The following is a 13,906-nucleotide window of genomic DNA, read 5'->3' as shown; positions in this document are numbered from 1 at the left end:
CATTTTATTTGATATTATTGTAGAGAGTTCTCAAGTTACAAGTACTCTGTACTTGCAGCTCAAGAACTTTAAGATCTAAAAGCTCAGAATTTAAACTATGGTGCTCTTTGACCAACAATGTACAATATCAATCTTTATCAATATCAATACATCAATCTTTTCAAATGTGTATATGATGATGATATTTACAATGACATAATTATACCTGTATTCATGTATACATATGGAATGCACAAAAAAAATCTGTAATAACTGCCAAATGAAGTTTTAAATCATCAGTTTTGTCAATTTAAAAATTTATATCTAGGTTATTCAAAATTTTTCAAGCCCATAAAAACTGTTTTCTTTAACTTTTTATGGACTTTACAATATTTTATACATTTCTGAAGATCCGAGTTCAGTTACTTTAATTTAATCTTTTTTTCCTGTAAACTTTGTGCATACATTACTAGTATCAGCAAAATTTTTATTTTCATGAAATCATTATGTAGACTGGAAAAAATTGAAAACCACTGATGTAGTGTTGCCACCAGGCTGGTTTTCACCAGGACAAGCCGGTTTTTCAATTCATGGTCTGGATTAATTATTAATTTGTCAGATTTAACAGACCGTGAAATTATGAAGAAACAAAATAAATTGATAAAAATATTTGCGAGTATTTTATTTTAACAGTTAGAGATTTTAACTTCACACTCCATCCAAACTTATCCCCATCTTATCCCTAGGCTAAGAGTGACAGAAAATGTACTTTTAAAATTCTAACTTGAAAATATCTCTTGCAAATATTAGGTAGTTCCAATACCAGTTCCTAACTGGTTTAAAACTGGCATGCGCATTGTTCAGTTCTTGGCTGTAAAATGACATTGTGCATGCCTTGTACGGTTTCAAATTCAAACTAGTCACGGACTTGTGTTGGAACAATTCTATTGTCCTGGTCAGCAATTTTGAAAAGGTGGCAACACTACACTGATGTATGAGTTAAAACTGCACTTACAGTATGATGATGAACTAGCCACTTTGGTAACTCAGCTGAATTAATTAATGCATTTTTAACAGTGAGTGAAGTTAAAAAAATGCTGGTGTTTTCAATCCAGTTAATAAGCTATACTCAGGCATGGATAGTTGAAAATGGATGCTAGTGTCAGAAGGAAGGATGAAAGGATAGATTCCAATATAATAAACAAACAGGAAAGGTGGATGGACTATGATGGTGGCAGTTGATATGAAACAGTAAAGAAATATTGCCAGGCAGAGAGTCAATGTTCTTGCTGTTTATACATCTGTTGGTAACAGAATGGTTATAATTTCAAACCTCTCTATGATAGTGGTGGGGAAAGGGTGAGAAATGGTTCTGATGATTTTGCCACTTACCAGTCTGTCTCTATATTGGAAAGTTGTGTATAAGAAGATGAAACTATAATCTCTCTTCCCCTGCCTTGCAATATCTCTTTACTCTCACATCAACCTTAGTAACTTCACATCCTTGCTTGTTTACTTTATTAGAGTCTAACCTTTTGTCCTTTCTTTCAACACTAGCATTCCACTTTCAACTGTCCATGTGAGAGGCTGGCCCATTAACCAAATTAAAAATTTTACTGCATGAAGTTAAAAGAATGTTAATTAATTCAGCTGTACATACAGTATTTGGAGTAAAAAAAATATATAAACATACATATGCAAAGAGTAACTCAAAAATAAAATTCTTAGGTCTGCTTATAGCCAGAAATCTTGTCACTGATATCACTAGCAGCAGTTTTATTATTTGTAAGCTAAATCAACATCTGTAGTCTGTCCTAATTTTAAAACTCATTTCCCCCAAAAATCAAGTCTTACAAATTAGTAAACAAAAAAATATAGCCAATAGACTTGTTATTCAAATTGATTAAAAATTTTTATATGAAACAGTCTAAATATAAAATTATTATAATAGTAAATACAGAAACAAAGTTTATAGAATAATATTTCATTATATTGGTTTAATAAATCAAATCAAACTAGATAATATATTCTTATAATTGTATAATAAAATAAATAATTAATTGAACATAAAAGAAATTGATAATGAATAAGCAACAATTATTGTTATTTCAAACTGGTAATTAATGTGAAGGATTAATTTTTGCAGATGATTTTGACAGCAGATGAGATGGGGGTTCTGCTGGTGGGAAATCAAATGCCTTTGATTTTTTTTTTGGAAATCACTAAATGAGCACTCAAGTATTCAAATATTGCTTCTCTCTGGACAACAGTTTCTTTGACAGGATACTTTGGTTTTTGAATACAAAAAAATCAAATACACAGGAAAGAATCATAATTTGATTCTTCCACCATTAGACTTAATGAATTTTATTTTCCACAAATGTGAATTGTACAGAGTCCCTGCACTGGTCCTCTTTTCCTATGGAACATTAATAATTTTTTAAACTTTATTTAAAAAGCTTCAGTAAATAAATTTTTCACACACATATTTCACAATATAAATTAAAACTAAAAAAAACTAATTTTATTGCAGAATCATAAATTTTATTAGCATAACCCTACAATTCTACAGAACACAAGTTAAGAACCACTGCTATAAACTATAGTTATACTTTATTTAATGCTTATTAAGATATCATATATATTGGCTTCTAGTTTGAGGACTTATCACACCTATTGGGGAATGTTTTTTCACTTGGACACGAAGAGAGTTTCTTTGGCTATTCTACTTTATTAAATAAGCATTTCAGGTTACAAATTCTTTTACACCTACATTACTTAAAAAAAAAAAAAAAAGATCATAATTATAATATATCTATATATAAAATTTTTTTTGATTTTACATTGTATATGAATATACTCACATTTTTATTTTTATTACATTCATTTTTATTGGTTTTATCCAAGACTATTTTTAAAGGTATATTAGATCTTCTCTGTGTTGAAACAACATCCTTCTTTAAATTATATTTTAAGATACCATAAAGTATTGATACTTTATGTATGTCAACAATACATTTAAAGCCATTGTAAAAAACTTATATCAAATATGTCTAAAAATTAAAACCTTTGTAAAGCTATAATTTGCTAATATTGCCCAAAATGCATATTGGCATTTGTAACAATTGGTTTATACACTGTAAAATACATAAGAAAATAAAGTAGATATGAAAAAGTCCAGTGTCTAGTATCAACACTTCATGGTGTCTTAAAATATAATGCATATTAGATCTATAAATATATATTTTTTTAATAAAATATTACAAAATTGGCTTTTTTGTTACTTAATAAAATTTAATTTTAAAACCTACTCACTTTATAAAAAAAGAATTTTTAATTATAAAAAACTCCAGAATTTTTCTTGTAAATACACACATAAAAATGTAATATATTCTAAAACACATTTACTTGTTACTAATCTATCACTTAAAACCTTGTATTTTCCTCTTAAAATGGTCTAGAGGTTTTGTTATATTTTATTAATATAGTAAAGGTCCCTTCCTTACATGTGTATTCTAAAATATACAAGACCTATATTATTTCCTATATTATTAACTATATAGAATAAAAATTATATTAATTCTCCTTTAAGTTCTCTTAAAAACTACTCATGTCACTTGAGCTGCTATAATGTTTATATTTAAACAACGATTTCTGTAGTTTTCCCTCACTTTTTAATTCTATCAATATTATTTATGTATTTAAATTTAAATTTAATGTTATTTGTGAAGCATCATTTGTGAATCATAACAAAAACTTTTAAAAGTTAGTTATAATGGGAAAGTTGTTTTATCATTAAAAAACATTTCTGTGTGAGCTGAAACTAATTTAGCTTGCACAACACCTTAAATACTTTCTTCAGTAATGCTTTAATTTTTTTATAAAAGAACGTATTTGACCCTTTTTGCAGGTCTGCATCAGGTTTAACAAAAAGATTTAAACTGTCTTCTTAAACAGTGGAAATCTTCTTAAACCTGATGCAAATCTGTGAAAATAGTCAAAAACATTCTTTTATAAAAATTAAAGTGTTGCTGAAAAAGTATTTAGAGTGTTGTTCAAGTGTTTTATCATAAAGTTGCATTAAACATTAAAAATAATTTTATCTAATATTTTTTCAATTAAAATATAATTTTGTTTAAATTTTAAACTGTTTTGCCAAAACTTAAATATTTTTGTCGATTGCTGGCCTCAATTTAAAAATGCCGACCAAACCAACCCAATACCAAGTGGGTGGCAGCTCTAATGTCACCCTATCTCTCCTAAAATGGGACAGTTAGTACCGAGTGCAATTTCTCGCCACTCTGATTACACGAAAGAAAAGTCCACCTTGACAGACATCACCTTGTGTACGGGGGGCATCATGTATTCTCTGCTTTGCAGACATGAAAGTTTCCAATAAATAAATACTTAATTGTTAATATTGTAATTTTAAAAAAACAATTTCCGATGGAGTGGGATTTGTTTAAAAGATTTGTTGCTGTCAGATATATGGATATGTCATTGGCTAAAGTTTATAAAATGATAGTTGTAAATGACCTTCTCTCAGATTACCCTCATACATCAACAGTTATTGAATTTGTTATTTCACACCCAGTCAGGGCCGGCCTTCTCGATAAAGGGGCCCGGGTGCAAGAAACTATTTGGGCCCAAATGTTTTTTTAAAATAAAAAAATTTACAAACACGAACATATATTAATGCATGTTTATTTAAAGCGTGATTTTGTTCTTGCTAATACATTAATTACTTCAGAAAAATTACTAAAAATACTGCATTCTTGATAATGTTGGGGCCCCCTCAATCGCGGGCCCCCGGTGCGTAGCATCCGCCGCACCCCCCCGATGGCCGGCCCTGCACCCAGTGCACACTGTTGAGTGTGAAAAGTTTTGGTGAGATGACATTAGCAAAAATGCCAATTGGAAACTGTCTTGATGTAAAAAATGTCAGCAACTTGTTAAACATCTCCATAAATGATTCCAAGATGGGAATTTGATTTTCATTTTGCATTTGTTGCCTGGTGTGAATCAAAACCAGGAAGGATTGTGGATAATGTAGTACTTGTGAGTTGTAACAATAGATTTATGGTTATGTTGGTAGTGCAGTACACTGTAATAATGTACAGTATTTATGAGAATAAACAAATGTTTAAACAATAATGTATTGTGTATTGTTCTGGGCAAGCTTCACAGATCAGAAATATTAGCTATGGTTTCTAAAATTTTCCTACAACTTTTTTTAGTAAAATTAGCTAAAATTCTACATAAAAGAACCTCTAGATCATTTTAGGAGGAAAAAATGTGGCCTAAAACAATAGATTAATAAAGTAAATGGGTTTTAGAATATATTATATTTTTTATATATGTATTTACAAGAAAAATTTCTGGAAATTTTTATAATTAAAAGTTCTTTTTTACAACATGAATAGGTTTTAAAATTAAAGTTTATTAAGTAACAAAAAAGTCAATTTTGTAACATTTTATAAAAAACAAATATATTTATAGATCTAATATATCTTTAAAAATAGTTTTGGATGAAACCAATAAAAATGGATGTAATAAAGATAAAAGGTAAGTATATTCATATACAATGTACTGTACTAAAATCAAAAAAAAAATTTATATACAAATATAATTATAATCTTTGTTTTTTTTTTTAAAGATGTAATATTTTAAAAATGTAAAATGTAAAAATGTCTTTTAAAAATGTAAAAGAACTTGTAACCTGAAATGCATTAGTCAATTAGCCTACATCAATAAAGTAGAACAGCCAAAAAAGTCTCTTGGAGTCCAACTGAAACAACATTCCTCAAAAGGTGTGCTATGTTCTCAGACAAGAAGCCAATACATAAGCTTGATAAATCTTAAATTTGAAAAGAAGGATAAGAAGCAAATTTTTTTTATAGTTATACTGTATGTAGAGATTATAAAATCATCTAAAATTTTTTGTAATTTTTCAACAAAAGGTACTGTACATTATACAAAAATATTTTAATTAAGTAGAAAGAACTTACCAAATACAAAAAATTTCTTCTTTTACATATTCGCTTTGCATAAAAAGTCTCATTTCATCCAATGACAATATGCTAAATTATGGCATTTTTGTAAAGATATAATGTGAAAATATAGAATTATTTGAAACAAGAGAATGCAGATTAAAAGAAAATAAAATTCAATACTCACCTCATATATATGATATTTGTAACTTTCATCTTACATCATACTTACAAAATTTAAAAGAAAAAATTACTAAGACAATATTATGTAAGAAACTTTATAAAACATTTAAATAAAAGAAAATCCAGCAAAACAAGCTTTATTAAACAACAATGTACATTATACATGAAACTATACTTTATGATAGTACTTGAAAAAAGTCTATATAATATAATTATAAATGATACATAATTATGTTACTCTGTCTTTTCAATATATATGATGACTGACTACTTGAACACTTCCTTTTATGAAAAATTGTAATATTACCACACCAATATACAACAATAATAATGAATCATTTGGATAATAAAAGAAATCACAAATAATATTCACAGGTTGTTGATAAACTATTAAATGATGTTGGTGCAAATGAATCTTCACAGATTTCATTTTAAAAGTGTATGATAGATTATATATTTAATAAAACTTGGATATTTTTCAAATAAAATTTAATTCTGTAACTGGTCCTGCATTTCAATGTCCAAATCTGAAATAAAATACAGTATTATTATTTAGTAAAAAGAAAAATTTTTGGTATATTGTTAATAAAAACTAAGTTAAGACATAACATTAAATGTATTGTTTTTAATGGAAACAATAACATCATGAAATCATCATAAAACAACAGCATAAAATGAATAAAAATGATTAAACTTTTAATCAACAATAGTTTTTAAAAGATAAACTGAAAATATTACACATACACCCTTTAATTGCATAAATACAAATAATAAAATAAACTAATGGATCATAAAATTAGAAAAAAATCAAATGTGAGTCTATTATTATGAAAACAATTAAAAATAGTGTGAACAATTTTGTTTACCCTACTTGCTTTTTGATTATGTTTGAATGAATAAAATTTTTGAAAAATTTACAAAGTAAAGAATGTTAATAAACTGATTATTCAATTATTACATTAATTAATATTTATAAATGGATTAACTATATAAATTTCTTATTATTATTATTACACAGGTTGCCCTTGCTTAACATGGGATTAATGCTACAAAATTAATTGCAGCAATCCCTTTATATATGCAGCAAAAGTTTTAACTAATGTGCCCTTAAATTTACCATGCAAAAATATACAAGCCTTGAGGAATGCTTCTTGACAGAGAAAGAAAGTCATGAGCATAATGATGTCATTCATCCCACACAGCTGCCAAAGCATGAGACCCAGCCAGTTACTTTGCTGCTAGCATTAAGAGTTCATGTATTACAAGCTCCAGTTGTTCTACTGTATTTATAAATTATGTTCTTTGTAAATTTTACAGTCCATTGATCATGTTGAAGAATAAAAGCAATACCACAACTGAGTCATTAAATGAAAAAAAAGGAGAGGAAAGTAATTAGAGAGGTTGTGGCCGACATTTGCAACGCAAAAACATGTACGTCGGATGTTCAGCGCCACCTTCCTGTAAGCCTAGAAGTTAGACAATGGCGTTTGGAATGTCAGTGGAATCATGCTCGACATTCCAAATGCCATTGTCAAACTTCTAGGCTTACAGGTGCTGAACGTCCGACATACACATTTTTGCGTTGCAAATGTCAGCCGCAACCTCTCTATTATTTTAAATACAAAACTTGATATAATTAAAAGATTTAAACATGATGAAAATTTTCAAGTTTTCAAATAAGATTTCAAGCAAATTTGGTTTGTGTAATTAATAATTTGCTTATATGATAAAAGAGCACCATATAAGCAAATTAGTAATACAACAATTGATGATGGATGAATTGTAATTTTTATCTTTGATTATCATACAAGTATCCCTTGTATAACACAATTGTTATATTCCGAAAGTGTCTTATTATGCAAATCCATGCTATAAAAAACAAAGGACTAACACAAAACATGGGGTTAGGTTCCAAAAGTTAACAAAAGTATATTATTCTTTTTTGTTATTAAAAAATGTTTATTAAAGCAATCAATAATTCATTTACAATCTACAATTAACTAACAATCATAATTAAAAGTGTCATATTATGCATTAATAGAAAGATTGTGGCCAAAGTTGAAACTTCAAACTTGTATGGCAAGCAAAAATGTCTACTCCAAGTAAAACACAATGTGCTACATGTTTATGTCACACAATGCTTCACAAGATTTGTTGTAAAATGGCAGATGCACTCAAGAATGACAAAGGTGACCAGCAAGGGTAAATAAATTAAACTATTTTAAAATATTTGTAGAATGTTTAATAACACTAACGAATTATTTTTTATTTTAATTAGCATTGTGATTCCTACCATACGATTTAATAGTAGGAAAATTTCAATGCACTTTGCCTGTTCTCCTGCCATACTTTTGTTGAGGAAATTGGTGGTTATAAATCTGTATGGAGATGACAATCTAAAAACAGCTTGGAAAATTACTTCTAGAAATTTACAAACGAATTATGCTGTTGATAGTAGATGCTGTAAAAGAACAAACCTACTTCTACAGTATTATGATAAGCTATTTCATGAACACAGCTATAGAAATTCTACAGACACTTCACAGCACTCACAATTAATTAAATAATTAAATTATTTCAGGATTAAAATCGTGTATTTTTCACAATGTTATACATAAATGCTTAAATAATTTTAATAAAATATTCCATAATTTTAACCCAAAACACAGAAAAACGCAGAAGTTTAAGCTGAACTTCTACTTGCTATGCTTGATGTTCCAAACACCAATGTCAAACTTCTAGGCTTTCAAGATGGCAGCATTAGACATTCAAAGTAGACATTTTAGAGGTGAAAACTTCAATTGCAACCTCTCTCCTATTAATTTTAAACAACAGCATTTTATTTTTACAAAGTATGATAATCTGAGCTTTTTTGTTAATCTTCATCAGAAATAACAGCAACGTCTTCATTTTTTATTATTTTTATCTTAAATTTTTATGGATGATAAACATAAAAATATGTTATTAACCAAAAATTTGTTCTAGAGAATTGCATTTGTTCAGTTGAGTACTGAGATATTTTTTCCAGAATTTGTGTTCAAATACTGAATTGTTTGAATTGAGAACAGTTCAAATACAAAGATACCACTTATTTTGTTTGTCATTTTTATGAATAAAGTAATCTGTAGGTAAGTAATATCTACAGTTTAAAAAAGTATAATAAACATTAACCTAAAAATGTTTAAATAAACTTTACTAAATACAAAGACTAATCTATAAAAAGAAAACACAGTGATAGTCTTAAAGGCTAAAGTCTGAAAGCAATGACAATGACACTTAATTGATAGAAAAGCTAGAACAAGGAAGAAAAAAATTGCACTATCGGTTTTCATTAAAGTAAACCTGATGAAAGGCACAAAACAAATTGAAAATTTCAATATTCTAAATTCTGTTGGCAAATTTGAGACAACATTCATGCTTACTTGAATAAAAAAAATATTGAATAACAGAGTTTAGACTTAAAAATTGTGAAATTTTGTACAGAGGATTTCTAAAACCATGTTAGAGCAAAACTGGAAACTGTGTTATACAGGTGATTTCCCCAATTTTCGAACTGTGTTAGGTAAAACCATGTTATAGAAGTGATGTGTTGTAAGAGAGATACCTATATTTGATTAATGCAATTTTGATATATGCAGTGACATTGAGGGATTAATCTAATTTTTGAGAATTAAGTATAAGTTTAAAAAATTAAATTTAACTACATATAAATGAGAATTAAAGTAAATATACTATTTAAATAGCCTCAGTTAAATATTTAAAAGTAGCAAACATTTAATCAGTAAAAAGTAATATTTTCTAAATTAAATTTAGAATAAATTTTGTAATAAATAAATAAATATTGGGTTTTGTAAATACCAAAATTTCAAATAAAAAAAAGGATAAATTTTTGGTAATTTACCATCTTAAAATAATATAAATTTTCTATCTTAGAAATTTTTAATTTTATGTATATATCAATGTGTTTATTAAACTTTATATTTAGATATTTAATTAATTTTTGAAAACTAAAATAAAATAGATATTTCTATATCAGTAAATAATACAGTTATTGGCCACCAGACAGTAATTGGCAATTTTGAATTTAAACCTCTCTAAAAAAAGTTCTATAAAAGCTATTCTGGAAATATTCCATGGTGGTATTAATGCAAGTTTCTGCTTTCAGTAGGTAGTAAAAAATTCTGTATGTTTTTCTGTCATTGCATGTGGCCAATAACTATACAATTTTGCATTTTCATAAAACAAGGCACATTTTGCATTAAACAATTGCTGTTTGTAATTTCTAGATGTTGGTAGTAGAAAGGATTTAAAAAAACAAATTCATCAGTACATGTAACATTTTATAATATTTTCTGATTTAATCTTTCTGTTATGTCATAGAATTTTTAAAATAAAAATTTTTTTTTTCTGTGTTAAAACTGTCCTTCATTAAATTATATTTTGAGACACCATGAACTGTTGATACCAGATACTGGACCTTTTCACATCCACTTTATTTTCTTATGTATATACACTGTGAAGTACATCAGAAAATAAAGTGGATATGAAAAGGTCCAGTATCTGGTATCAACAGTTCATGGTGTCTCAAAATATAAAATAAAAATTTCCTAAAATGGCCAATAACTACCATTTACCCTAATTAAAAAAATGAATGAGTTTACTGATAAATCATTTTTCCTCTTTGTCAAAATATTTCAAGTAGATAATTTAAACATTATTATATAACTATAAATGGCATACAAAAATAATCTGTAAAATAATGTGTGTTTAATATTTTTACTTCATTTAAATTTTTTAATAAACTAAATAGTCAAAAACTATTTAATTAATCAAAAAATACCAAATTTAAGATTTATACAGTGGAAACTCAATTATCCAAACTTGATTTGACCAGAGATCTTTCAGATAAATGAAATTTCAAATAATCCAGAATCTGTTTTTATGTTTTGGATACAACAAGTACTGTGCATTTAAAGTTTCATAAACTATAAATATTATAATGCAATTACCGTATTTGAAAGCAAATTAATTTATTCAAAATGTAACATCTTTCATATATAACCTAGTTGCTTGGCACTACAATCAACAGTTGATATAATTTCCAATTAAATGGAGAGATTGAGCTCTGTGTATTAATACTCTGTTGTATGTAGACACTATGTTTTCTTTCTTTTAATAAAAACTGTTTTGAATAATTGAGTTTCTACTGTATTTGTAAGATTGAAAATGTCAAAAAATAATTGTAGTAGTCTTGGAACAAATCTATATACAGATATTTTCATATAAAAATAGCAATCAAATAATTTTAACATAGGTTATATTTATATTCTCAAAAATGATTTTTATCATTCTTTCTTTAAACATATTAAAATTTCATTTATATCACTCAAAAGAACAATAATCATGAGGCATTTTATATCATTGATAAATATTAAATGAATTTCTATAAATTATTTAATAATTATGTATTTTATTATGATTAAAGAAAGTAAGACCATGATCCATATTTAATCTATCTACATAAAAAAATTGATATATTAAATAAACAAATATATATATGTGTTATTGAAATGTATTTCAACTGAATGTTTTCTCACATATATATACATAGTGATTCTAAAATTTCAGTGGCTGATTTTTCAAATAATTTCAACTGTAAAAGTTCATATGAACCTATGTTCAAAACAATAGAATTGTAGTAAGTGTTGAAAATGACTACTGCCAATAATACAAAATTCTATCCTCTGCTGCATTGATTGACGTGCACATTCACAAATATCAGGGATGTGTCATATTATTTCACAGGATACAACAATTTGATTCCATAATTCATCAACATTTTCACATATTAAAATCCCGTAACATTAAAACTATGCCATTTTGAACATATGTTCACATACATTTTTATGGTTAAAATTATTTGAAGAATTAGTCCAAGATTTTTCACATATAGTTAAAATCATCCTGTATATACATGAAAAATATTTATTTTTTAATTTTTAAATTACTTTTTCCACCTCATTATAATTGATAAATAAAAATCAAATACAAAGTGAATCAAAAGTTTTCAGATTTCTTTGCTTATAATTTTTAAGAATGTATAAGATAGATAAAGTAAAAATATTGTATTTTCATGCAGATAACTCTCATTGGCATGTAATCTGTAAACATATTACTAGAAAAGAACTAAAACCTATGCATAACTCACACCAGTATATACCCTCAAGTGACAATAAAACCATGACCCCATTGAACTCATACCTAAATTTTAAATTGACTTCTTTGCAGATAACTTATAGGTTGTCCATATGAAAATAGAGTATATTAAATTCCTTACATTTTATTTACACTGCTGTAGACTATTTATTTTAATCACAGATATCATCATCAGTCGTTTAATACTGTTAAAATTAGCAAGACCCAAATCATATAAATTAAAATACACTTATGAAACTTATTATTGTAATCAGAGTTTGGTTATTGTTATCATCAGTCTTAAACAGTGCTTTGAATTTTAAACCTTAATCATTATTTGTTCATAACACAATAGTTTAAATTGCTAATATTTCTTATTCTATTATATCTAGCTGTTGTTTTAACTGCAGCCAGTGATTAACAGATGGTAGCAAGCAAACACCACTGGATAAATTACATAATAATAATAAACAAATCTTTAAGTTATACATTTTTTAATTGTTCTTACATGTTATTTTAATATAAGAATCAATAAAATCATAATTTTCACCGATTGTAGTCTTTTTAAGTGTTATCAATATAAATAAGTCTTAAGTGATTACATTAAGCAGATTATACTGCATTTGTGAAAAATTTATGTAATGAGTAGCTACAGAATTTTGAAGAGAGTTATGAATAATACCTTATTACTTTGAATTTAGCTGTACTTTTTATTCCAATTTTTAAGACATTAAATTAGAGTGCAGCTTAAATTCAAAGCAAATACTTTAACTTCTTATTTCTGCTGATCTCCCACTCCCCAACAATCAGGTCTTTGCTTTATGCTCTATGCATGCACATAGTATTACGATCATTGATAGCAGTTTATTCAGTGGTTCCCTGTTCGCACTTTTCTGATTTAATCCAGTTGCTGATTGATAGCAGCTGTGTAGAATCAAATTTTAAATTATTTTATTACTTGTACTCACCAATAATGGAAAAATGGTTTACATATAATGCTGAATCCAAAAAAAAGGTTATATTGTGTACCAAAGAAATTGGAAATCATACAGCCAGTAAAAGATTTACAATTGACAAAAAAGAACGTGCATTGTTGGAGAACCATAAAGGAAAAGTCACTTCACAGTGTAAAAAAGACAGAAAATCATTTTTGGGGCCTAAAAAGAGAAAGTACCCTGCAAGTGATGCAAATCATACATATAAATTTTTTTCCCATTTTTCAACTCCTACTGCAACATAAATTTGAGAGCAGCTTATATTGAAGTAATATGGTATATTGAAAACAAAAAGAATTTCAAACACAGTGAAGACAGCCATTTATAAGGCAGAATTTTTCATAACTAATATATACAAAATGCTATCATAAGGAATTTAATGATATTTTTACTTACCACACTCTTAAAAGTTATAAATAAATTTAAAAAAAGAAATTAGATTGTAATTTTGGTCTGCTCTATAATCCAACTAGTTTTAGGTGTCATTTAATTTCTTTAATATAATTAATATTTTTGAAGTGCTTTGACATTATATTCAGAACATTTAATACTAGAATATTTCTT

At 26.8% G+C, this 13,906-nt stretch overlaps 1 protein-coding gene across 1 annotated transcript in view; it reads right to left on the bottom strand.

Moving 5' to 3' along the window:
- Nucleotides 1–6,273: 6,273 nt before the first annotated feature.
- LOC136982362 (uncharacterized) overlaps nt 6,274–13,906 on the bottom strand; it is a 54,811-nt gene continuing 47,178 nt past the window's right edge. The window contains exon 9 of the mRNA XM_067278835.1: nt 6,274–6,679. Within this exon, the coding sequence (XP_067134936.1) occupies nt 6,642–6,679 (38 nt within the window). The 3' untranslated portion in view covers nt 6,274–6,641. The remainder of the gene's footprint in view (nt 6,680–13,906) is intronic.

This window comes from Centruroides vittatus, unplaced genomic scaffold (genome assembly GCF_030686945.1).
Source record: "Centruroides vittatus isolate TY-2023 unplaced genomic scaffold, ASM3068694v2 contig_824, whole genome shotgun sequence".
Classification (NCBI taxonomy): Eukaryota; Metazoa; Arthropoda; class Arachnida; order Scorpiones; family Buthidae; genus Centruroides; species Centruroides vittatus.
This window is presented reverse-complemented; position numbering and strand designations above follow the sequence as displayed.